The sequence below is a fragment of the Bombus pyrosoma genome, linkage group LG7 (assembly GCF_014825855.1).
Source record: "Bombus pyrosoma isolate SC7728 linkage group LG7, ASM1482585v1, whole genome shotgun sequence".
Lineage (NCBI taxonomy): Eukaryota > Metazoa > Arthropoda > Insecta > Hymenoptera > Apidae > Bombus > Bombus pyrosoma.
This window is the reverse complement of record NC_057776.1, coordinates 16,646,806-16,674,548: the sequence shown is the minus strand read 5'-3', so window position 1 is coordinate 16,674,548 and position 27,743 is coordinate 16,646,806. Positions and strand designations below refer to the sequence as shown.

The following is a 27,743-nucleotide window of genomic DNA, read 5'->3' as shown; positions in this document are numbered from 1 at the left end:
AAGCGGAGCCTGCGGCAGGACATCTTCTACGATCAGGCGGCTCCGTGCTTGTAGGACGAAAAGAACGGAAGAGAGGGTTCTCTTCGAAGAGGATCTCGCCGCTATCTCCCTCCTCCACCTCACAAGCCCCTTGATCGTTCCCTGTTCCCCAGATAACGTTGGTCCTCGTCCTTCTTTCCCAGGTGAACGAAAACGGAGGAACGAGAGGCTCGTCTCGTCTCGCCGACAAAATTGAACCAGAAGGTGTAAGCCGTCAGAGGAGAGAACGCTCGCGGAAGTAAAAAGCAGTGCGTTTGGAAGGAAAGCTCGCGCCGGAGCATCGCGCGATTTAGTGAACAGAGGAAAGCATCGTGCTCGTGAAATCTGCGTCGCAGGGTTGGAAATAGAAGGCGTGTTAATAATATCGTGGAAATCGACCCGGGGACTATGTATGCGTTGGATCAGTGAGCCACAAAGATAACGAACGCTGATGTGACACGGGTACACGATCATCGCACGTACTCTGCGAAGCTTCGGAACGGGAAGAGAACGATACAGATCGAGGGAAAGAAAAAGAGAGAGGAAAGTTGTTATATACGTTGGAAAAAGTAGGAAAGGAAAGATCTCGTTGTGATCTAGTGGCGAGTGACAAAGAGGAGAGAGACTACTACTCTCCGCGCGAGAGCTCGAGGAGCACCGGTCTCTCGAGGCTCGGTCGCGAGCAAGAGATCGCGTGAGGTGATTGGATTTCGAGCTGCGATACACAGTGTTTCCGAGGAAACGTCGAACGCGAGTGTCAGTGAAGCCAAGACATCTGGGTGAAATTCAAGTAGTAGCTGACTTTACTAAGCAGACCAGGCTGAACCGTGAATAAAGAGGAAAAAGTACAAGGAAAACGGAGAGAGCGAAAAGCGGACGAAGAGAGCAAGACGGAGGTAGGAGGGCGGGGCGGGTGGGTGGGAGGTAGGGTGGGAGGAGGAGGAAGGAGGGAGGGTGAGACGCGGACGGCACGCAGAGAGGCGCCGGGTCAACGCGCCAGGTAACAACGCCTCAGGACATCCGCTGACGTCCTCGTCGACGTCCTTGTCGTTGTCCTCGTCGTCGTCGTGAACGGCAACGCGCCGTGCTTCTCCTCGAACGTGGACATCCCGTCTTGTTCCACGGATAATACGATGTCCTTCCACGCCGCCTCCTGGAGCTTCGCCCTCCTCGCGGCCACGGTCGCGTTGCTGCCCGCCACGCATCGTGCTCCGTTCGCGCAAGCCGCGTAAGTACAATTTCTGCCCTGTCTTTTTACTCCTCGCTCGATGTATCGCGTTTCCGTTTCCTTCGCGGTTAAACCGATTTTATCGTAAACGACACGTTCGCGAAGTAAGTGATCGTCGAATCGCCTAAAAAAGAAAGATTCTAGTCGATCCGATGGTTTTACCATTCAACGTGATTCTATTTCTAAGAGCGACGCGTCTCGCTGCTCGAACGAGACAGCCAAATAGAACGTGTGATCGCGTAAGATCGGTAAATGCACCGGTACCCGTGCGTAATCTGAAAACCCGGACGTGATGTCAGGCCACCAAAAGTAGAGACGCGTAATTTGCGAGGGTAGAAACGTAGCCGAGCACGTCTAAATCGATAGACGCTGAAACTGTTGGCGGACTTGCCGCGTGTATGCGAAGGTCTCTTTGAACTTTACGCTGTGTTCCGCTCGAAGTTGATGTACACCCACCTCCGCGGTGAGACAGTCACGCGCTCACATTAGGCGAACTCACGAACTCGAGTCTCCGACAAACTCTCTGAGAATAATTCTCTCTCTTGTCGTGACCTCGAACGGACGCCGAGTCGAAGTTAATCGACGAAGCCTAATGTGCCTAGAATACCACACGCTGGCAATCGATAGACTTGCAGCTGATTCTACGGCGCGAACTAGGTGCAAGGATTTAATTAATGATCCATAATCCTATATCTCGATTACGTGTTTCGCCTGCGGTGAGCCGTGCATGCACACCCATCGAGGCACGCGAAATTGGTCGATAAACGGCTATAATGGGCACGATAGAAGGGCGAGAAAAACAATCACCTCGTTCGAGTTACGCGCGCGTTACGTCGCGATCGCATTTTCGACCATCTGATTCTACATACGATTTCAAGTCCACGTGCGAGCGTGTATACGCGAAACATCTATCTTTGACACGGTACCGTCGACAATACGGAGCTGCGAGGTTGTACAGTGTACAGCCTTCTCCGGTGTCTGGATGTACGTTCGTGATTGCATGTAAATGAGCGGAAACATGCAGGCTACGTTGCATGCCCAGACATACGACACACCAGCCGGGCGCACACGCTCTTTCAATGATCACAATGACGCCACCCCTCGTGACTTCAAGACGCCTTGTCGTCGTCTCGCGCTTTAATAGTCGCGACGCGTTCGCTGTTACGTTAAAAAATTCATTCGTCAGCAATTATCGCGTCGTCCGATCGTAGCAATTGCTCTCTAATTAGACTACGTTTAGTTCTCGTCTTAAACGTCGCTCTTCTGTTTCGACGCGAAAAATTTCTCTCCCGATCGTTTATCTTCCGTGTATCTTTCCTAAAGTTCATCTTTCGACTTTCTGTGCCTGTCTCTGATTCGACATTTATTTACCTATACTACTTCAACGATTCTAATAAAAAGCCAAACAAAGCAATTTTACAAATCACAAACACACGGCTAAAGAACTTGTTACTTGACAATTATCAGAAACTGATAATATCGGAAACAAAATTGCTAAATTTGTACGGTGTAACGCTAGAAAGGGAAGGAGAGAGGCGATTGTATAGGATCAAAGGTCTCGTAAAGGCAAACATGCTGGCTTTATAACGTTTAATAACCGAATGGAATATACATTTGGTTAATAAATACACGATCGTGTGTGTGCGACGCAGGAAGGTTTAGTCGGTACACAGCCAGTGTCTCGAGAGTGACAGCAGCACCGTGAGAACAATGGCGAAGCTGAAATTAGTTGTACCGGCTCATCCCTTCTCGCATTAACGCGCGATCCAGTTGCCTCGTATATGTGTAATCCGCAAACGTTTCTGTAACCCGAGCGCCTGATATCGAGCGCTATTTTCCGACAATGTTTAACACGTTTACTTATCAACCGTCGCTCCAGTGACAGCTTAATCGATTACAATAATAGAGATAGTTTTCAAAATGCACCATCATCGATAGTGACGCGGTGTTTTACAGCGAGGTCACTTTTTTCTCAATTTTCCTCGGCGAAAGGTATTGTTCGTAAATTGTTGTTACGAATAGAGAATGTAGGTTATAAGTCTGAAATCTCAAGAGATAAAATAGAATAAAAAAGATGTGATTAATCGACTCGATGTCGTTTGATAGAAGAGGCAAATTAATTTTACCGTAGAATAACAGTAACACTATCAATAAAGAACGAACGCTGCTATGAACAGTAACACTGAATCAAGGATTCTAGTTATATAATACGCATTACAAAGGAGCGAGTTAACATTCAAGCGCAAACGTTATCTAATACTTTGTATAATTTTTGATTTACGAGGCTTTATCCGATTCCGGAATTGAATCCAAAGGATCCGTAATACAAACATTACGTCCGAGAGAAAAGTTACAGAACGGAAAAAGATCAGACAGATAGGAAACGATACCCTTTAAAGAAACGTCGAAATTTCTCAGGAAGAAAACTAAAGCCTCGAAGAGAAAGACATGGCTTTATCCAACGAAACGGCGCTCATCTAATTACGTTGCAATCCTATTTCCATCGTGTATACGTAGCGCATCGAACTGTTTACAGGAAATCGTATCAACAAAATCCTCGTTCGATCCGCAAGGAAGGCGGTCCGTGGGCCGCTCGCAACAATTTTGGCCGAGACTACGATCTAATCCAGGAAGAGGATGGGAAGAGGGTAGTTAGGTATAGTCGAAGGGATTATCAATATTTACGCTCTTCCAGCAAGCTCACAGCTCGGGTCGTTCCACCTGTTTTCTCCTCGAGGGCCGTGCCTCTCTGTAGCCTCCTCCAAACCCCTAAGAGTACCAACCGCGGACGTTCTGTAGTGTGGTATCGGTGATCGCAGTAGAGCTCTCGAGCAAGAGGGTGCTCCCGACGTGGCAGAGCTCCAAATCCTCCTACGTTGCCACCCTCTCGCACCGCTGTCGTTACCACCACTCTCTTCGACCCACCGCCAACCGATTCCTGGTCCACCGACACATATCAACCCTCTTTTTCTTATCGAGGAGAACGTTCCTTTTCTTTCTATCTTCCTTGCTTCGTTTCCTCCACATCGATGATTCTATTTTTATCCGGCTACAGCTCACACCCCCGTATCTTATTCTCTCTTTTTTCGGTCACCCGGACCAAGCTCGACCCGGAATCGTACTCTTGCCACCATCTTCATTGACGTTTTCTTCTCCTCTTTCATGGTCCAAGCCCAGCTTCGTGAGAATGCCGGTCGTAGATCCATAAGGGCGGACAGCCACCGTTCTTCCATAGTCGGGTAGTACGTCCCCGATTTCATGATTGAAACGGGTCTGAAATGGGTTCCACGTACACAAGGAATATGAAACAACGTTTCTTCGAGCGGCACGGGGCTCCGGGCTAAGCGGACGTTCGTTTTCTCCCTCTCCCTCTCTCTCTCTCTCTCTTTCTCTCTCTTCCTCTATCTATCTATCTATCTATCTATCTATCTCTATCTTTCGCTTCTCTTTCTCTTTGACATTTGAGGTCGCTGTTTTGAGTGTTTTTCTTCGCGTCTTCTTTTCATCTGAACGAAATCTACTATGTTCGTGACAAAAATTTATGATCATGAGATATACATACGTCGAGACGTATATAAATCCTGCAATGTTGCTTTAATTTAAAAAATTGTGTAAAAATCGATGTAACAGTGAGAGGAAGAATATAAACGATGGTTAAATTGAACGCTCGAAAAGACGAAAGATTCTGGTGAAACGAGCTAGCATCCGTAAAGACCACGGTTGCTCCGAATGGTCGCGACAAAGCGGGACTCCAGAGCGGAGAAGTGTCGAAGAAAGATCAGAAGGTCTGTGATCTTGGAGCACCGCTCGCGACGTATAATGACGATGTCGTTAACCGCGGCGCGTCATCTTTCCCCTGGACGGTTCCGTGAAAGCGAATCTCGTGGGCGGAAGGGCGCGTGCTGCAGGACTAACAGGAATTGAAAACGCTACGGATACTCGTGCGGTCGCGAATGGTCGTGTTTTTGCCGTGAAAGCCGGCAGAATCGTCTACCACGGAAACGAGAGAAAACGTGCCAAGTCATTCGGCTTGGTCTGACCCACTTTTCGCGGAAGCGTAAAACGCGCGCACTTTGCGACGACGATCCGACGAAACTGATTCTCCTTTCTCCCCCTGTGCTTCTATATAGTTACACAGCTGCCTCGCGTTTTTTTTCTCTCCTTCCACTTTTCCTCCCTTTTTCCCTCCTTTTTTATCTCTGTTCCCCTCTTTTTTTCTTCCCTTTTTTTTTTTTTTTTTTTTTGGTAGACACAATGAATGACGGTTGAAGAGCATAACTCCTGAAAAGAAATCCCAATTTCGTGGCGCGGGTTCCCAAGCCCGGCCTCTGCGCGAAGCCTCGCAAGCCTCGACTTTGTAATTCTGCGATACTTCCTGGACTCGGCGAACCACGTACTTGTAAATTGCTTAAGCTATTTGCTAGAGACATTCTTTGAAATACTCTTTTCCAGTTTCGTTAGATGGTAGATATAGACGTTTCTCTTATTTCTTTTCTAACTTTAAACTGTTCAGGAGCCACACTGATCAGCCCTGCAAATTCAAGTCGTAAAAAAGTAATAGCGTTAGAAATATTATTTGTTATGATTTTTCTTGAAACTTTGGACTATCTATGGCACTTTGTTGTGCTGGGTATTTTTATGCCCGAATGCAGTAATTGCGGAGTTTATCATTTATTCAGCTGTAAGATAAACGTATTAAGTTGCAGCATATGAAACGTGCGAATTTATTTTTCACTAAGTTCTAGACGATATACGTAACGTTTATAAGAATCGTATAAAGAAAAGACAATGCCAAACTCCAAAATAATGTACAAGAGGTGTACAAAATTTATTTAAGAAAATCGGATATTTCATATCTACAGTCTAATGATATCGTTCAGGTATTCCATTATTGTTCGTATTGTCAATTATATTCTACCATATTCCTTGAATTAATGGTACCCTTTCGACATAAAATAACGACAATTAGCACGGTGTTAAGAATGTTAACAAACAGTATAGGTAAGTTTAACGGTTCGAGTTCTCTCTCACGCCTTTTGAGCAGCTGCTTAACTATGCACATCAAGATGTAATTAGAAGTACGGATAATTATTCGCGAGTTCAAACAATTATACGTAGTAACTTACGAGGAGTAAATTCGCTAGTCGACATTCACAAAGAAAATGTTTAGCGAGCGTAAGGTATCTTCGTTTAAACAAAGATGAGGAAAAGTAGCGAACTGTGTTTTTAAAGCTCTCGAAACGTACACGTCGCAGTAAAAATAAGGATGAAAAATAAAGAGACCAGGCATTGTCAAACCGTTGATTAAAAATTCGCATAATTACGCGTGGCAATAAAACAATGGCAAACAGAAATCGAAGCAGTAGGCAGGGTATTTTCGAGCGTATGCAGTCTCTAGCCAACAACTGAAAATCAGTGGCCTGCTGTTAATTATCAACGACACTAATGGATACGATTCGATTGCGATATTGCAACTCGCGGGAAATCCGCGCAAATTTGATAATTCACGTGGGATAACACGGCCGCGTCATGTAGATCGACCAATAGCTGTCGCTTTTAAAACATTTAAAACGCGGTGTGCAAACGCGTTTAAATCTCGCCGACTAATTGACTAGACGATTACCCGTTAATCGTTCTGTTTGAAATAACTGAAACGCGGCCCAGTGTATATATATCGAGCGCGAGACCTAGGACCAAATTAATGAACCGTAATAACTTTACGGTATTCTATCGACGCTATCGGACGCAAAATATCGACCATCTCGATAACAGCCGAACTTGAAAAGAGAAACAAATCAAAGCACCGAAGGAACAAAGTTCGTAGTAACGCGAATGAGAATGGAAACACACGGGAGAGAAAGTTGGCGCGAAGAGGGAACATTGTGGGAGGGTGAGAAGAACTGACCGGACGACAAACGAATGCATATTTAATAGTAAACGATTATTAATGCGCGCTTACGAGAGATGATTGATGAAACTATACACACAACCGTCTGGGGTTGGGCTTTTAATGATTTCCGGCCGTCATACACGAGCCGCGATTATCGTGAAATTTCCGTTTGGCTTGATGCGATAATGCTTTTCATGGAAGGGGCGGGGGAAAGGAACTCGGAAGAATCGCTACAAAAAAAAATGGACAAAACATGCAAACGAGAACGATAGAGATGGAATGGGGCGGGGTGAAAACAATGGAAACACTTGCAAATATTGCGACCGACCTTCGTATTGTGCAAGAACCGTTTGAAGAATTAATTAGAAGCGACCAAACGACACTCGTGTACGTCGGTGAAAAGCCGAGTTGCTGAATGCGCCGTTTACAATGCGCGTTATTAACCCTCCGCCTTCATTTATTTAGACTCTGTTAATTATGGTTATAAAACAATAGCGGTGAACGCGAGGGTAACGCGCAACTCGCTTATTATTACCCCGCTTACGGATTACGCTCACAGGTATCCGTTACATTTTGCCGACTGAATAGCTGCTACTTTTTATCGATAACCAACGTTTCTCGGCTTGGAATTAATACATAGGGCTTGTCGAGGTAGACGATTCTTAACCTGGATATTCCCTTTATTCGTATACGGACCGAAAGATATCTGTAATATTATAATGCAAATACGACGGACATAAAAATTCACGGTTAGAACACCAGGGAGAAAGGTAACACCGTTCGAGATTTAACCGACGTGGAAAAAACATGAGAATTCAGGATCCAGATCAATGAACGAACCTTCCTAGTTACGTGGAAATCAAATATTCTTCAGTGACTGCAATATCCGGCGTACTGCGGTTCAATCGAATCCGACCTAGGTCTGACTACGCGTTGGCCTATACCACTGCCGCCGCAAATTACATATTCCACGAGGCGAGGATCTCCAGGAAATCATCGCTAGAGATCGATGCTAATCATTCCATCCGCCATCCGATTCGAACATAACGTCTTTCCAGCTTTACTTAATTATTCAATAGTTCCTAGTCCTCATCCTTCTAACTTAACGAGGTTTCGTATTCATTTCCAGCGAGCCTATCATTCTACTAGCTCTCAACAGGGTCGTTGGTATTTGTGGCAATCGTGGAAATTAAGGATAATCAAGTGAATTTCATTTTTACGTACATTCGTCCAATTTGCAATCATCTTTTCGTTCAATATATCATTCTTGATACGTTATATGTTATTACCGCGAGCCTTTGAACAAAGTTTGTCGTTCCACTTTATCTTTCTGAACTACCATCGACGAAGTATCAATATACGAAGTACCTAGACAAAAACAAAACTTTCTCATTGTCACAGTTATCAAGTTGTCGCCTCGAGTGATCAATTAGCAAAATTACAAGGAATTTTTCAATAACTTTTAACGTGAATCTTATAGTCAGAGGACTACAGATTTTTTGCAAATGTGCAATTTAAATGGAAATTCGAAATTTGAAGAATTGCAAAATTTTTTGCTATTTAAATGGAAATTTGTTTTACTAAATATTATAAAATACGACAGTGCTCCGTTTATGTAAAATTGTTAAGGAATAAGTCATTTGTATCGTTCGTGTAATGGCAGCTCGCTTATTCCCAATTTTATCTATGATTTCTTGTTCATGTAGGTATTACAGTAAAAGTTCACGTTCAGATAGGTAGCTCCGACCAGCGGGAGAAGTTCGTTTAATCAGACATTTACTAAAATTTCGTTCACATAGATATAGTTCATATACGCGAAGACCTGCTACAAATTATTTTAGATATTTTGTATATCTTTACATAAGATGACTACAGGGAAAATATTTGATAAGTACAATTCTGTTAATTTCCTGAGCTTCGTGTTATTTAGCAGTTAAAAGGTTATATTTTGATATAATACAGTAGAAAATGAGAACAATTTGTTGGACCCAAAGATATCGTTTTGGCGATAGATAAATTTATAAAGTTTTGCAAAAAATCTGACAAAATACCTATTAGGTTGTCCGAAAAGTTACTTTCGTTTCATAAGGTGATAATAGACGAACAATTTCTATTTTATATTATTTTATTGAATTAGGTATAATCTATTTCGTTATATTTCAATTATTATGTTCGTGCATAATTCAATAAACTAATATAAAACAAAAAGCATTGTGCGTCTATTATTTCCTTATAAAACGAAAGAAACCTAATAATATCCAAGATGAAATAATCAATACTTTAAAAATCGATATGATTCTTGCGTATGATTTTCCAAAAGAACTGCATTAGCAAATCGAATAGAATTGGCATTATCTGGTAATACGTGATTGGATTTAAAATTACTATCAAAAAACAAAATATCGTAAAAGATGAAAGATGAGAATTTCACATTTCCCTGTGATCTTCATATTGCGTAAGTTTTATAAACGTACGAACATCCGTGGTCTAATTATCGGCAAACGAAATCTCAAACGAAATCTATCCTCTTGATGTACCAATAACGAAATCTCCCGCCCTAATCTTGGCAAGTACTCCCACTTCGCTTCTAAAACTTTCGCCTCGCACTCTGTTCTTTCTAAAACTTCCGGCCATCGTACACTGATCTCCCTTAGGAACTCTCTCGCGTCTGCAGCAAAGCGTATACACTCGGTGTACCGGTGTACATGTTGTGTCTCTAATACACGAGAACACGCTCTCGAAACCTTAACTTTCGAAACACGAGGCCGCCCCTCGTTCTTGAAAAACTCTCTCTCGCCACGAGAAGTCGACACGATCGACTTTACCGCAGCGCGAATTATATAAAAACCGCGAAACGTATCGGTCAGAGTTGTTAACAGCCGAGTTAAGTACAAGGTACAATGGAGGGTCGAGTGGTCACGCGATTCAAAGACTTTCCCGACCGCTTCTGAATTTTCGTTTCGCGACCCTCGAGCTCGTAAATTCGTGCACAACGCCGGGTGTCACGATTAATATGCGGTCGTTCTCTCCCGCAAGCAAACCAGCAACCATGTCGTGACGATGTCCATACTTTTCGTATTATTTTCAAGTTAATGCGGTGGTTCTGCGGCATATACAGGTCGAGAAATTAGCCGAACTGTTTAACAGTCACCCTGGAAGTCTCGATCTTTGCTTACTCGCGATTGCCAGTCGCGAACTGGAAACGACACGCAGTTTGTTACAGTTTCTAAGTAATTGCAACGCAATGTCGAGACACGGTGTTACAGCTATGCTCGATGAAAATATTATAACGCAGAATTCTACGTTTCCCTTTTATGTTAATTGGAATCGTTTCCTTGAGTCGAGAGAATAATGCATATATTTTAATACGTTTAATCTCAGTCGTCGTTAGAGAGCAAAGCGTAAGGATATAAAGTTAAAGTAAACTTTTAAGTTTAACTCTTAATAACAAAATTTTTCTCTTCGTTTATCCCAAACTATTTATGCTCTTTTAACACGTCCATTGTCGGTCACATTTTCATTATCCATTTTATATGAGAAACTCATTGGAAATGGACTTTTTTGGAAAAAACGAAATAAGCAGGGGAATAAAGTAATCGCATGCCAAGTTTGTCGACAGAATTTTGCTATGAATTTTCAAGGTTTTAACACGTGTAACAAAGTGTTTTAATATTTCGAAACGTACAAAACTTCAGCCACGATCTTTTCTCAAATTAAAATAACTTGTGCCACCTTTCTCCGCACGCCTCGTATATTAACTAATAATTTTCATACAAAATCTGTTTCTCCATCGGAAAACTTAACATACGTCCTTCGCGCCAATTATTCTACAAACATTTTTCTCCAACTTTTATAATTTTTCATTTGCATTCCGCATACGAATCGGTATCAAACGCGAAATTATGCGTCAACCAGTATCCCTAACGTACGTAGTGAACGCGTTAAATCAAAGCCACTCTACAATAATCACCTCGGCTATTTAAAACTTCATCGTCAACTAACTATACTCTAAATCAAAGCCAGTAGTATTATCAACCGCTGAAAACGAACTTCTTATGACGCGATGTTCACGGCAGCGAAAATCGCTCGGAAACAACGACGTCTGGCTGCAGATAAGTACGTTCGTCGCAGACGGAACGAGTGCATACGGTGCATTCGTTCCTGGCGGACGCAGAGAGACGACACGGGGTCGAGAAAGAGGAAAGAAGAGGGGAAGAAAGGAACAGAGAGTCGGCATGAAGTGAAACGTTGGTCGCGGGCTGCTGGCCGCGACGAGGGTGGGGTTGGCGGTCGCAGGAGGTCGAAGGGGGTTGACGGAGGTTGTGGGTGGTCGGAGGCGAACGGGGGTTCCTCGCGTGCAGCCTTGACATGGGCCAGGAAATCAATGGGACCTCCAACACCAACGCAAACTCGGTCAGTCGAGCCGTGCACACGGCCCATGTCTATAATTCGCAGTCGCACGCGGGAATGTTCGGTATCGTCGACGAACGATCGATCGTCGGATCCAATCGAGAAACGCCTCTTTTCGTACGGTCCGTTTTCCCCGCTTTTATTTCCCGATTAGAAACCTCGGTAGAGGGGAAAAAGCATAGGAAGGGAAAGAGGAAGGCAGGAAGAGAGAGAGAGAGAGAGGATGGAAGGCGATGCGAAGTGCCGACACTGCTTCTAACGTCGCTCCCGAAGATCGTGACCTCGATGAAACGTTCATTATTCGGTACACGCCAGTCGATTATCGAGAACGCCGGATGCGCGCCGTTTCTTTGCTGGCCGAACCTAGCGAGGGATAGGGCGAGTCGTTGTCTTACTCGATGTCGAGGGAGGACGCGGGTTTTTCGATCGCGGTGATCAGCGTTGATGATGAATATGATTAGGCTGGTTGGGGAGAAAATGAAAAAGCGATGATGATGGAACGAAGAAAGATCGACGGAAGGAGAGTATCGAACGTTAGGAACGAATAGTTAAAAAAAAAAGAGGTAGTAGGGTGTATGAACGATAGCTGTTTGAAAAATGATATTACAAATTGAATTGAATGAAACTTGACCACCGTTTGGAACGTTCAGAGTGGACGTATAAGGTGGATACAGTTTAAAGAATGACGCTAGATGTAGTGTTTGTAATTTGATTCTATCGACCAGCCTGAAGATTGAATTTCTTGTTGTGAAAGGGCAGGAGGGAGAAAAAACTGGTTAACGCAGTTATCGTAGAAAGGTAAGCTGTAATAGATCGATTCGCGAACACACCTCGCGGTCGAGATCTCGATACAATGTCCATTGCAACGTCTGTCCCGATGACGACAGCGATACCGATAGCTGGGAAATGAAACGACGCGACGTTTCGAAGGAAACGTCAAACGGTTGAATAAGGACACACCGATCAGAAATGGAAACAGCGGCAACTTTCTTCGGACTTTCGAAATCTATTATCGACCTTCTGACTTCGCGTAATCTCTAATATTTTCATTCATCAACGATATTATTCCGTAAACACGGTGTAATAGACGTATACAAGCTTCGACAATTTTTATTCGTTATTCTCTTACGAAACTATTTTTGTGCTTCTACACATATCCGATTGTGAATTTATTCTTAAATTAAATACACAAACTTCTTATCTACCGATAATTTTTTCAATTTCTTCAAACATTATCCGAATATTTTCATACACATAGAATAATTATATTCACGAGGTATACAAAGAATAAAATTATTGCGTAGAATGGTTTACTCTTCTCGGTACTCTACGTTACAATTGTTCCGTGTAGTCAATCAAGGCTTACTCGAGTCGATCATGGCTTACGTGTATTATTCGATTAGTATGCTAATTTACTACATCGATAGGATATTTTATTAATCATAGATTTGATCAAGAACTGCCTAAACCGCATCGCGAACCATTTTACAGAAAATAAAAGGTAATCGAAATCAGTTTCCAACGTAATCCGCAACCAAAGCTATACGTATATCCGAGTAGAAGAACCTTGACGAGAGCGCGGCCAGGGCTGCCAATCAATGGCGAGGACATCACCCTCGGCGACTAACATCTGCGTCCTTGATCGTCCGTTCGCCGCCACTGCTAAAATGGCTATTCTTCTAAGCAATTGCAACACCAAGGACAAGCGACTTTTAAACCTTATTTATCGTACACTTCGAGTTCCATTACATTTTATACATTTCCACGTTTAACGAAATATCGCTTAACATTGTCGATCTCACATCAAAATTGTAGTTTTATATCAAAATTTATTATTCATAAGTCAAACTGTACTTCCATTTTCACACAGCTAATGTTACTACAATGTTCACTTAATTGACCTTAATCGAGTTCATCGGATAAATCAGCGTACCACACTGTAATTCCCAGCATCGTGTAAATCATGGAACGATTTTTATCTATAACATAGCTATTTTGTTCTAAAAATATACTCGAGTTCCTTGATGAGAAAAAGAACAGATGTAACAAGAACGAATGAGAAAGCCAGTGCTTCTCGCTGGCTCTGGCTGTAGCCATTCACCGTTTTTGTCAATAGATTAAAGTTACACCGAGAGCGAGACATTTCGTGTCGAGCCATTTGAATTTATATGAAACCACTCTGTGGGAATTTAAGCGAGCCACTACCGCGCTTCCCAGCCATAAAATGGTCCGTGACTAAATTTTGGAAAATATTAAAGACTCCAAAAAAACATCGTTAATGATTATCAACCATCGTCTACTCGTCCCGGTCGCGATAATCCTTCCAAAAAGAAGGAAAAAACTAATTATTTCCGTGAAACGTGCTAAGGGATCAGGAACGAAAAAGGATTAATCACGATGAAAAACATTAGAGTTCCAAAAAAACGGCGTTCACCGACTAAAAAGTGGCAGAACTATGCTTCTTCTTTTTTTTCTTTTTTTTTTTTTCGATTCAGCATAGCAATAGGATCAGAAGCAGCAGGGCATATGTACGCGATTGAGCGTGTGCGTGTACCGGAGCATTCGGCCAGCGTAATGTGTGCGCCTGAGTACGAGTGTAATAAAAGAGCTTTCTGGGTCGCATTAAGGTAATGCTTCCATGGCGCGGCTAGGCGCGAGCGAGGCCCAGCTTGAAAGTTAGGCGAAATGGTGGAACAACGAGAGCCGTCGTACTTTTTGGCGGTATCAAAAGGGCAAGTCGCGCGATTTGTGTCTCCTTGGCGCCACCTTTCCATTTAGTTCGCCTGAAAATACTCCAAGCAACGAAGAAACAAGACTACGAAATATTCGTATGTGTACTGGTTCACGAGTATTTAAATACTTATCATAAAATACTTGTATGTTCATGTCGTACGTATTATATAAAATGAAATTTCAAACTAAATTTTCAAGCTAAAATTTCATCAGCACTGTAATGCGACAGAACTGTCGTTATATTGATAAAATAGGAAACTCGTTTTAAAAATTTATATAGAGATTGCAGGATATTAATCGTAAACATATATTTAGTAAGAAAGAATTAGTAAGCAGCATGAATGGCCATTTTAAGCGCATCGCAAGTGTTAAACACGGTCCCACTGAATATCGAGGTTCATTAATGTAACGAATAATTGATCGTTTAATTACTTTTGTGATCGTGACGACGTATATACTTGTATTAAATATTGTAATTTTTATATACATTTCCGGATTTATCGCAAATTTTACCGACACGATCCTGACATTTGAGTTTCGCGACAGCGTTAATAAAATTTCAAAATGTTTCATACAGCACAGATAATAAATATTCGTAAAATAAGTGCTTTAGGGAGTTTATGTATGTACAAATTCTATGTACATACATAAATGTACGAAATAAAGAAATGCAGCAATAGTCCCATAAATTCGTTGCCGATAATGTTTGTCTTGATGACTGTTTGAAAGATCGAGGTTGATGGTTCTCTTCGTGCAATCGTTTGTATTTGAAAATAGATGGAATCTGTCTGAAAAGATGGATACGTTTAGAGAAAAAGAATTTCTCAAGCTGACCCGTTAATTAATCGGAAGCCGATGACGCGGCTGATAAATTATGATCTGTTTATCGATCGATCGTCCTCCAGCGCAGCCGGTATTGTCTCTTGCTTTTTTCCACTTGGTTTTTCTTTACCGTTTCCTGGACGGACTGCATTCAACCCTGAGACACTGATCACTGGAACACGCTATAAATATAATAATGAATCGAACGGTGCAACTGAAAGCGTCATTGACTAGACACACGATACTCGGCAACGAGACGGCTAACTTCGCGAAATCGATTACGTCTATGTCAGGGTCACTCGTTCCCTTGTCTATGGAACGCGCTCCTTTCGACTTTTTTCCAGCTACGAAACCGTCGCTGTTAACGAAATAACAATGTATTCTACACCTGACGTTTCTCGTTCTTCGTCCCTCGTGGCTCGATCGACAAGACGCACTCGTGTTCCACGAGTTTCCATTCAACGAGACCTCGCCGTCCTATGAAATTTCATTCACGCCGTTCATATCTTGATTCTAACTACGCCAACCTTCCGTTTTATAAAGAACGAGCTCGATCTTTACCGTGATGATCTTCTCTTGTGAAGAGAAAAAAAAGTGGAAATTTTCCCGAAAAACCGCCGGTTCCAGCGCGATAATTAAGCGACGGTGAAAAAACCGTCCGCGTTTCGAGTAATTTTTTGTCGCCGTCTGACCGAAAAAAGCGCCAGCCTGCTGCGAGCTAAAGAACATCCTGTCGAATAAATTGGAGACAGAAGAAGAAAGGGAAAGGGGAGAGCACGAGAGGCCCTCCTTTTCGGCCGAGCATTACCGAGACGGTTGGTCTGACGGTGGTCGAAGCAATCCCCTAATTGGATAAAACTCAACGGCAACCCGGTAACTGGTAATTTCCCTGCAGCAACGTAATTACTGGCCCGTATTTACGCAGAGGGCTGCGCGCGGACCAAGGCGGCGCGGCAGTGGCGGCGGCTGCGCTCGCGCTCGCGCTCACCGCTTCTCTGCTGTATAGCCAGGTGGAAAAAAAAGGCAAGAACACATACGGAAAGAGAAAGAGGGAGAGCAAGAAAGAGAGAAAGAGAAAGGGGGAGGACGCGCGCGCGGCAACGGCAAACCCTTGCACAGAGTGTATAAAAAGCCATCGCAATCTCGTGGTATAGTGGCACGCTAATGGGGCACTGATATAATTAACTGCTATACCTACGCTCTTATCGAGCCCTAGCAACGTTGCTGCCGTCGCCACCGCCGCTGCATACCTTGAATAAAAATAGCACTAATCCGATATATAACGGGTAACGCTTTGATATCGGTGCACCCCCTCTTCCCCCTCCTTCCTACCTTTAAGACCGTGCAACTTACACACACGCGACCACGTCATTTTCTTCGACTTCCCTTCTCCAACGTCTTGCGTCAATGCGCAACCTGTGCTTTTCCGTTTCGCCTTCCTTCTCATTCGAGCACCGTTTCCCGCGTCGGGATCGAACGGTCGTGGCGAAAGGGAAAAACGAGGGAAACGGTTTGTTTTGGCGTCGCGTTCCGCCAATCGGACGACCAGAGGACGCACGAGCGAAACCTTGAAACACGCGGAATGGAACGGTCCGATGAAAGCACGCGAACGCGACTGAAACGACATTGCAACACGTTAAAGGGATTGATTTTTATATACAACGTATGGGTACGTATGGATACGCGTAGATCGGACGCGAATACAAAATGTTACAGGTACATTCGCGAAGATTCGAAAGATATAGAATTTCGAATAAGACCAGGGACGACGAGAGTCCCAGAGGCGTGATGCTCGACGACAACGAATTGAAAGAATTCAGGGCGTCGTCGGGGTGATTACGGGTTTAACGGTGGAACTTAAATCCGTACAGCTCTCGAGAGAGAAACCTGTAACCTTAAAGATAAACCGAGCCTTTGGCCCAGACCTTTGAGACCTCATTATGAAACGCAAAATGGATTTTAGACTCGATGACCCACTTGTCCGCGGAACCTCATTTAAGAATACCGTCGTGCTCGTTTTAGAAGCTTTCCGATCTATTGTGCGACTGAAACGTATGAAAAATTGTGAAATGTCGGATGATCGCGTGTACGCGATCGAAACGATGAATTTTAGCCAAAAAGGAAGATCGACTTCCCGAAATAGACCATCCATAAAATTCAATCGCAAATGAAATTTAATGTCACGTTATTTAATCCATTGATTGTCGCGTGGGCCGTTTGGTTGCGGCTAATTTTCAGCTGTACACTGGCAGCTACTTCGAAAATGTCCCCGTTTAATTGGAGCGCACTGTTTTCGGCCGACTGGGAAGCAATGTTCATTATAAACGAACACGAGAACGACCCGTTAACAACCAGTGGGGTTGAGGGTGAAAAGAGGAGGCTGGTATATCGTGTCTTGCAAATTGCACGAATAAACAGCCGTCAAAATTGATGTTCATTATAATGAGCAATGTGACCGAAGACATCAATTGCGTTTAACGATCGGGCAATCGCTAAACTTGGCGAATTAACCGTTAATTAAAATACCGTGTTGCCGAGTACGCGTTTCGAAGTCTACATATACTTTCGCTGTGGCTCTATGCGAGTATTTTCGCGCATTTTCACGCATAAATTAACCCATGATTGGCGCGATATAATCAAAACTAACCGCATTATTGCATCGAAATATCGTACGATAATACGTAGCGCGAGCCTCCAATAATTTCGATACAAACTCGTCCAAATTATGCCAATGGTGAGATTTACTAAGAAGTTTGAAATAGTTCGTTGACCACTTCTTGTTACGAATTTGCAGTATATACAGGATTCCAGAACTGCAAATCAATCGAGCAGAAAATGATAGGAAATTATGAAAAGAGAAATTTTCCTAATCTCAGATTATTTCCGCTAACGATGCTATAAAAATATAGACTTTATAGTTTTCGATAAGAAATTGCATATTGTTTGTCATTAACCTTTCAATACGAATTTTTAAAGCTTCACTACAAAAAGTAAAATTGAATATGTGGACGACTGCAAACAGTTTCCACTAAATTGAAGAAAAGACAAATCGAGATTGTACACTTACTGTAGAGAAAAAATTCCAACATCGTCTGCACGAGCAATCACTATATTTCTAATACATCTGAGATAATATTACATTCTTTCATCTCTATCTTGTTATAACTAAATAATGTTTGAATATTTCATTTCCTCGATTATATAAAAAACCCTGTTCCCCTTTTGAAACAATAAAAAAATGCTTTCAGTAGATTTAAAATAAAATAAACGCGTATTTAACCTACTTGTTCAATCATCGTACGAATCAGATATATCTCATCTCATCGACTTCAGGTCGAAATTAAGCGAATCCGCGTGCATTGTAACGTGCTTGCTTACACAGCGTTCGCCTGATCGGTTGCCCTTCGACCCGATGCTTTCCTTCGATTGACCGCGTTACATTTCGCCACGAGATTGCGTATACCATCGAATCGACTGGTGCACCTTGAATAGAAACGGCAAGGCACCGGCACGCAGACCTTACTCTTCTTATCTGCTATTGTGGCCGCGTTATCGCGCGCACGTGAACGTTTCATTGTAAATTTTCCTTTCGACCCGCGAACTGTGCTTTAATTAACACGCAACATCGGCCGCGCGCAGTCCATTCTAACGACATAGCGATTCCAAATACGCCTCTTACTTCCTGAATATCCAAATACAGTAGTGTTGAAGTGATCTCCATTTCCAAGAAAACTTTACATCTTTTTAGTTTTCTCAAGCACCGAAGCCATCGACAGCGTATAGACAATAGACTGGGACGAAGGCAGACCATAGACAGTAGACAGGCGACGATGGCTTCGGGGTTTTCAGTTATAGCGGATCCAGCTCAAATTATATTCCTACTTGTACTTACACTTTTGTATTAAAACATATTTTCTACTTTACAATTTATCCACGCGTTCCTTTGTTCATACATCTAATAACCTCAACAAGTAGAATCGCCTATAAAGCGGAAGATACAGTGATTGCTAAAAGTATTTGTAAATATTCTCATTTTCCATTGAAACGTTCTTTCATCGGACTTTGCATTTCATTTTCATAATATTAATTCTCGTAACCACGTGAAAGTACTACCAAATGATACGAAACTTCATATACTTGAACTTGATCAATTAGTCTGTAAATGCTGCAATAGATACTACCGATACTTTTGGTGCCAATACTTTTTGTAGTCGCTATACGTTTCACCTTATAAGAATTTAGTGTTGTACGGGACTCACATGTACTCTAACTCGTTTGTTTTCTGCTCCTGTTAAATCAGCTTCAAATTGAAGATTGATGTTTCTTCAGTGCGCTATGTCACATATACAGTCGCTACAGAAAATATTTGCTCACCATTGTATTTATTATAGCATCTATGTATTAATTATTTGCATCCAATTGCGTTAAATCTTACAAAAATCTGACGTGGTAGCAAAATCAAAGTAGAACCTCGTAAAAACGATTCACTGGAAAACAAGGCTATGTATAAATACTTTTGGAGCCAGTATATAAAATCTCGAATACGGTAAAAGTCTATTTACCGAAACTTGTCGAAGGATAAGCAGCTTGTATGTATAATCAGAGTTCATAAATAGTACGTACATAATAGCTCACCAATCTTCCTCATTACCTATTATTTTTCTTCCGCGCGTGTAATAAGAGGTCGCGTGCAGATAAGTGAATCCAAACAGCATAAGTTCAGCTAATCGAGCATTGACGAAAATTTCGCTCCAATAAATGGAATTTAGATAGACGGAGTTCTACTGTATCCAAATAGTAAGAACTTATCGAGTACTCGGGTCTCGATGGAGTGGATATCCAAGCACTCAAAATATCTTCAGATTCCAGCGATAAACGAAAGCATTTAATACCATAAAAATAGCGTTATAAAAATCGGATAAACGTTTGCGACGATTCTCGATGAAGGAGGTATGGAAGCAGATGTGTATATGACGAAACGCGGAGATTTAGATGCGTCGGATAATTCGAAAGTTTCGGCCATTAAATTACCAACTTCATGAAACTCGGATGAAATCTGTGTCCGGCCGAAGCTCGTTCTCCTCGAGTTTTGCGTAACGTTGTTAATTCCTCGTCTAGTCTCGTTGGATAGCCGAGCTTCGTGTCGGACACGTCCTGGATTAATCCGGGAATCGGTAGTTTTTGCACGTTGCCGCTGAGATGGCCCCGAGAGTATTCGCGAAATCCTGTATTCGTGTGCGTCGCGAATTAACCACTCGCTGTAGGTTTCGTTATTGAAGATTATGTCCTTTAAATACTCCATTAGGGTCGACGTACGTGGCAAAGGAAAGCAATTCCTACGAAGATATATATTATATATAGAAGATATATATGTAATTTAATTTTCTGGTTTTCTCCAAGATTTGATATCGTACTTTTATCTTTACGTCGATCCTACGTATCCATACGTCGATCCTAATGTGGTGTTTAAAAGACATGTTGGCGATCCGAATACGTTTTTAATCTCTTTCTAAGAATTGTGAACAAATAACGCAAGAACTAAGAGATGTAATCACAAGCAACTCAGACGTACATTACGATGTAAATCGTTCGTTAAAATGGTAAAAAACATCCAATTTGTCGAGAGTACTTTGTCGAAATTTCTGTTCACGGGTTAAGAAAATAGATTTTAACGCGTATGCGAAATCCTATTCCAGCCAATTACGGCTAGCCAAGGAAGGCAATCGGTGTTAAACAATTAATTTCTGGGAATTTGCCATAGAATTTGCTACACTCTCTACATTTTGTCTAAAGATAGTAAATATTATACTAGTTGTTTTAGCTTAATTCGATCGATTAATGCAATCGGTCAAAATACAAAATTTTCATAACAATTTAGCTGGTCTTATGTACTTTCGCAGTTACTTAAACAGTATATGCCTTGGATGGCAAAAATAATAAATAACATTTAAACAGGTTTCTGCATGTTTTCAGTTCCGCATTAAATTATATATACATATATAATCATTTTCACAATGAAATTTCGTTCGTTCGAGTTAATTAAGAGAAGCGACAATCCTTGACGTTTCAACTTGAGATAGAACGAAAATAATATGGAGGTATATGGAAGTAATAACGGTGAAAAATGTCATTAATCCGTACTAATTGACAGCGACGATAATTCGAACGAAAATCCGCACGAACAATGTTGAAATTCGTTTCTGTATGTGAGACGGAACTTATGATCCTACGGAGCTGTCATACTATATCTGCGCTTAAATTTGCACGATAACGCTTCGTACATTACGCGAATAACTACAAACAGCAAGTCGATGCGATCATGCTGTGTCAACATACTTTCCACTTCTGTGTTACCGTTGATCGATCTAAATATTTAATGTCCCTAACGTTCCCTCCTATGTATAATCTTCCCGAGTAATCAATTACGACCAATGAAAGATACCTATTTATATAACTAACCCTAACGTGTAAGTTATTCAAACTCATGGATTAAAAGGTTCAAACAATTTGAAGAAATATGAGGTTAAAAGTAGAGAACAGTTATACGTTTATGCGCTAATTCTTCGCTAGAATTGCATGGAATTAATTTGTTATAATTAAAGCATAGTATGAAATTATCGTACAAAATGTAATTTACTTTTGTTGAATCTTAAGCGAAATTTAATAATAATCAATAAGAAACATGTCACCAATGATCGGAGAAATCATAAATCGTTATACTGCAGAAATGGAAAAAGCAAAAGATTGCAAAATTGATCTTAGTATCACAAAGTTCTTTTCACGATCTTTAGATTCACTAATATAAATACTAAGTAGAATTTAAGTACTTGAAAATTTAGGTAAGACAAGTTATCTCATTGGTTAAAACAAAATATCGAGTCTACTCGAATCGAGACTGTCAAAACATCCCCTAAAATTGAGGAAACATCCTTTCAGTGAAAATGGACCTAAATACTTGCAAAATACGAAAATAATTCTAAATCTAAAATTTTAAACCAAACGGTAAACCTATTTTTAAATAAACTTCTATGAAAAAATTCCGAACAACCAAACGAACGCTTCCTCCCCCCCCCCAAAAAAAAACAAAACAAAATTTCCAAAATGTAAAAGTAACTATGTTCTTTTGCTAATCGGTCGAAACAAAAATTCGTATCTGTTTCATTTAAACCTGCATCAAAAACTCCGCTGAAAATAAACAAAAATACTAACAAAAACGAATCCAAATTCTCCAGGGTACAAGAACAAATCCAAATCGTTCTCGGTCATGCAACCATCACGAAATAAATGTCGTCCATAAAAAAAAAAAATCCATCAAATATCGTTGGAAAATTGCTAAACACTAACGAGCAACGGCCAGGGTAAGAGAGAAGTAAAATCCGGGCCGGTAACTAAAAGCCATTTTCATCGACTGTCCGAGGCTTGTGTAACGCGGTTAATTCCTCATCCACGTCAGCTAACCGGAGAACGAGTTCGCGCGGACGGCAGCTAGGAACAGTGAAATCAAAGTAATCCGGCAGCCGGTCGCTTCTGCACGTTGGAGAGGATCCATTCTGTCTCTTTCCCCTTTCTCACTCTTTCTCTCTCTCTCTCTCTCTCTTTCTCTTTCTCCTTCTCTCCTGCTCTATCCCGACACATCGACGAACAACAACCGGTGCATACAGTGGTCCGTATTGGTTAGCCGTTGTAGACGGAAGCACGAGGTGCGCGATTACATCGGCGGCAGCATTATCGGAAAGTGCATTACCAGCCGCGTCGATCGCAATTCCTATGCGCGATTTCCAGCGGCCGCCAGTTCGGCCGACGCTCCTTGATCGATGCTCAACGATTGGACGAGGATTACCAAGCTGCCGATTATAAAGGCAAAACTCAGGATTTCGCCTGTAATTACTCGTGCCCAGCCGATTTTGCCTGCCGGTAAAACGAGACCGAATTTTGAGCAACGTTTTCGATCGGTGACGACGATAGGGTTAATTTGCCGCTGTTCCAGAATTTCGGTATTAACCATTTGACACTAATACCGTCGAGGCAGTCAAAAAAAAAAACGAATGGAATCATCTGACTAAAAATAATATAGTTCTGGCAATCGGCGAAAATATGCAGGTATTTTTTTGTAATATTAACGTTTACTTTTATCGGGAAAATATCGCGGTTACATAGAGCGGCTACGAAAAGCGTTCGCACACCATTGCGTTTGTTACAATATTTACGTGGTAATTAATCAAATCTCATATTATAGTAAATTAAATTTCGTATCATTTAACGGTGCTTTCATACAGATACATACAGATAATATACAGATTCGACGCTGTTGAATTGAAACGTAGAATCTGATAAAGAAGCGCTTCATTAAAATAGGGAATAGAGAAATAAGGGCATGTGCACATAGCTTTTGTAGCCACGGTATAGAATCTATTAACTTTTGTCACGAATAATATTAGTATCTTAGAGATAGAAATTTCTCATATTTACACGAATACATGCTGTACTCGTAATATAGCAGATACGTGATATATTTGTTGAAAGAGGAGGGAAACTTTAATCAACGTGTAATTATCAAAGCGAGTGAATAGACCGGAAGAGATTCGTGCGGTATGCCCATTTTAAGGTATATGACACGAAAAATACGTCACTGTGTAGAAGAAGGTAATCTTCGAGGATAGAAAATAGCGAACGTATTGTTTATTAACGTGGACCTTAATTTCGAGAGAAGGAAGATCCTGGTTAAAGCGAAATTATCCGGTACAATGAATAAGAAAAAGATTATTCTCCGGTCTAAATTATGACTTTGGAACAAGATAAATTGAAAGATAACTTGATAGCTTGAGCATACGTACCTTACGAGCTGGAAGATTGTTATAAATGCGAACGAAAGATAAGGGACGAGTATATATTACGAGAAATAATTTAGAATTCTATTTTAGAATCATGGTTATGCGTGCGTGCGTGAATTTAGTTGATGTATGAAATAATAAAAGGATAATAGCGAACAGATGGTGGGAAAGAGTTATGGTATTGTAATATTCATAGCGACAGAATGAAACACGGTACTTTAATATGCAAGGAAGAAGAATGAGTATGTCCGCGTATCTGATGAAAAAGAATTAATTTCATTCTAGATATATCCACGGAAGGCAACATTCAGACAAGAATCGGCATTCTACAATGGACAGGAATCATCCAAAATTGAATCACCTTGACATAATGGAATTGTAAATTAAAGTATCAACTAGCGATACTGATTAATGCAGTAACATAGAGCCGATTACAGTGTTCCGTCCCTTTCAATATAAACGAGCTAAGGCTAAATGTACCTCGTGCATCTCTCGCTGAAATTTTCGGCTATAATCTTCGCAATCAATCAATCATCTGTCAATTTATTCACTGAAGCGATTAAACATATGTACAGCGTACATACCGCTAGATGATTTTATGATTTCGCCGTATTTTTTCTACCTACCAGCGTTTGTTATATCGTTAAAAAATATGAGACAATTTACATAAACATCATCTACATACGTACGATGATCGATCGTGAACTAGGATTTATAATTAATACTTTATCGCTCGTAATCAAGATGTTATTTTTACATCGTATATTTAATATTATCCCATTTACATATCGAACATATGAAATACCTATGTATCGTACTTACACATTCCAATGCGATTGTTTCGCATAGAACGTCAATTGATGTACGCGTTCATTAAAGTGTTCATAAAAAGCGTTCTTTCGTGTGTGCGTTATTGAAAATTAATCGACTTGTCGGGAGAGATGGGAAGAGAAGCATCGATCGTCAGACTTTACGAAATAATGGATAAAACTGCGTATTTTTCACGATTCTAATTAATCTTAATAAATCTAATAAATCTTCTTTCGATCCTTACAAATACTAGAATATTTAAAACGACTCTAAAAAAAACGTCTCTTGATTGAATACCTACGACAGACAGTGTTCATGCACACTGTCATCGGTAGTCGTTCTCTCGAATTCTGTTTCAAGTCGGCCTATACGACTACCTAACTACTGTAGACGTTTTTGGGGATTCCCTCCCAGCTCTAACTACTTCCGCGAACAACAGGCATCCCAAATTAGTGGTAGGAAATAATCTATCACTCTGCGGGTTTCACGTCGGCAATAGCTTCTTATGGTACACTCTACCGTGATGAAATTGAGACTTGTATAAAAAGAGGGAAGCAATCTTACCGCAGAAGGGATAGTAGGAGTTCTAGCAAAATGGAACACCAACCCTATGAAGAAAGAAGAATTCCGACGATAAAACGGACATGACAAGGTCATCGGGGAAAAAATTTCAACAATTTTTACTGCTGAAATTATGTTTCATTATGCTGTTTTTATAGCGACGAAGAAACATTAGAAAAGGAAAATAAAGGGGGAAAAATACTGGCAATGAAAATAATAAGCGACACCGTAAAAAAAAAAGAGGTAGCAAAAATCAGAACACGTAGGAAAGCAAAGGTTTTACAGAAAAAGGCGTGGAAAAAGTATTTCAGGGTGTAAAATAACCTTCTACAAGTTTCTAGAACGTCTTGGAATTCTAGTGGCACATATTCCAGAAATAAAAAAAATTTATGTGCCACTATGGAAATGTAACGTGATACACACGAATTATACACGGCCGTTAGTGTTATACGCTATAACCTAAAGAGATCAACGTTAAAGACCGAATGGACATAGACTGACAATGTTCCTATGGCGAAATTAAGACCGCATGATAGCCCTGTCGATGTGTAATATAACGAATGGAGGATAGCTGAATAGAGAAGGAATAGGCAAAAGCGAATCTAAAGTGGCCGTTATCGTGAACGCAGATCTTCATTGCGTGTTAGAACAACCATATAGGTAAGCTGCTGGCAATTGCAGGGCTATGCTTATCGGAAGTGGCATGATACACACCGCTTTGCCTTTTCTTCTCTACACTTGACCTGCCCTATCGGGAACGACAGAAATAAATTACAAACGTTTCCATGTCGCTATGGAACGAAGCTTTCGCGCTACTTCGCGATCCAGTCGTTTTATAATTCTCTTTTGTTACTTCTTCGAGTATTTTCTTGCGTGAGCTCCTTCAAAATTGAAATTTTTTTTTTTTAGACCCTTTGTCAATTTTCAAGGATTTCTTTTGCACGAAGATCATAACGCACTAAAATTAGAAATAGTTTTAACGAAAGCAAGTATACAGTAACACCTCGATTATCAGAGTCAGAACGATCGATTATCGGAACATCGATTAGCGAAAAATTTGCAAATGATCCTCTATAAGAATAATTAGGAAACGAGAATAGAAAGTGAAATAAATTATCACAATTTTTATCCAACAGTTTTTGTTTCTCCTCGCAGAACGATATTTATAAAATAGTTTGAAGCAAATGATCTTTCCTCATATGAAAACACAATTGTGTCACGATTGGTTCGGATAATCAAAATTGTAACGTATTCATCATTTATGCAATCGATTTAATTGACGATCGCTTACCTATCTCGTGTATTATTAAACTGTATTTAATTGATAATTTGTCTGAATTAAATAGCGCACAATATCGAGTACGAACAAATTAACGACATTTGAATATTTTAGCAAAACGTAATAAGAACGATGACATTCTTTCTAGTCTGATATCGTATCAAAAAGAATGGAACTAATTTGAGAAGAAACGATGCAAGTTTGGCTGTTCGTCCAGCGCGTGAAAACGAAGGCAAGGCTGAACGATCGTTCGAGTCGATTTCATTTTGTACATCCTGGCACGAACGCGGGTAGCTTCGCGTTTCCAGGAGCCGAACTCGTGATTGGCAGATCGAAGTAAGCCGCGTTCATGTCAGGGGAAACACGATAAAGCGTAACTTTATGACAAGGTCTTGGTACGCCATTCGCGTGGAACTGCAGTTCGCAAATCGTTCGAACTTTGTAAGACGGGTTTCGACGACGCGACGCTGCGAACGAACACTGTGCATCGATGCATCGGGGGCTGTGGTTGTGTAGCCGTGTTCCACAAATAACCGAGGAACGCTCGTTAATTAATATTCATTCACGCGGGCGAAGAAACAACGTGTGTATTAGTTAATTAAGTATTACACGGAACGACCGTGTTCTGTTCGTGGAAACACGCGGCTAGCTGCGATATAACAGAAACTTGGAAATTGTCTAACAGATCATTATACGCAATATTTTAGGAATAAATACTACATCGTTGTACGAAATATTTTTAAAACTACGTAAACTACGCTGAAAAATCGAATCGTTTCCTAACAATACGATATTGTTCGTAATTATTTTATTACATTCGTAATCGACGTATGATTTGTCGTTAGATTGTAGATTTTTAAAATATACACGTGACATACAAAAATGTATGAAATATTTAAAATGAAACGCTGAGGTCTCTTATACAATTTAATATTATTAACGGCATACGTAAATCAATTGATCATTCTCTTTTAGAAAAGAACTTGTTAATTCTTTCTAATTCGATGATATTTTTAGCTGGTAAATTGCTATGCGAGAAAACCTTGGCTGTAATACGCAGAGGCTGTTCATGGTACTTAACAGTACAAACCTTCGGCTTTAGTTTGTTCGATCGTACACAGAAAAATACGAATTTGCATAAAAATTCACAGTCCAATTACC

The 27,743-nt window shown here is 41.0% G+C and overlaps 1 protein-coding gene across 14 annotated transcripts in view; it reads left to right on the top strand.

Annotated features, from left to right (window-relative positions):
- Nucleotides 1–948: 948 nt before the first annotated feature.
- Nucleotides 949–27,743, top strand: part of LOC122569385 (gamma-aminobutyric acid receptor subunit beta) — a 93,323-nt gene continuing 66,528 nt past the window's right edge. For all 14 annotated transcript variants that reach the window (XR_006317436.1, XM_043730362.1, XM_043730359.1 and 11 more), the window contains exon 1: nt 949–1,246. Coding sequence is in view for 13 of the 14 variants with exons in the window: in XM_043730362.1 (XP_043586297.1) it covers nt 1,152–1,246 (95 nt within the window). In the remaining variant the exon portion in view is untranslated. The remainder of the gene's footprint in view (nt 1,247–27,743) is intronic.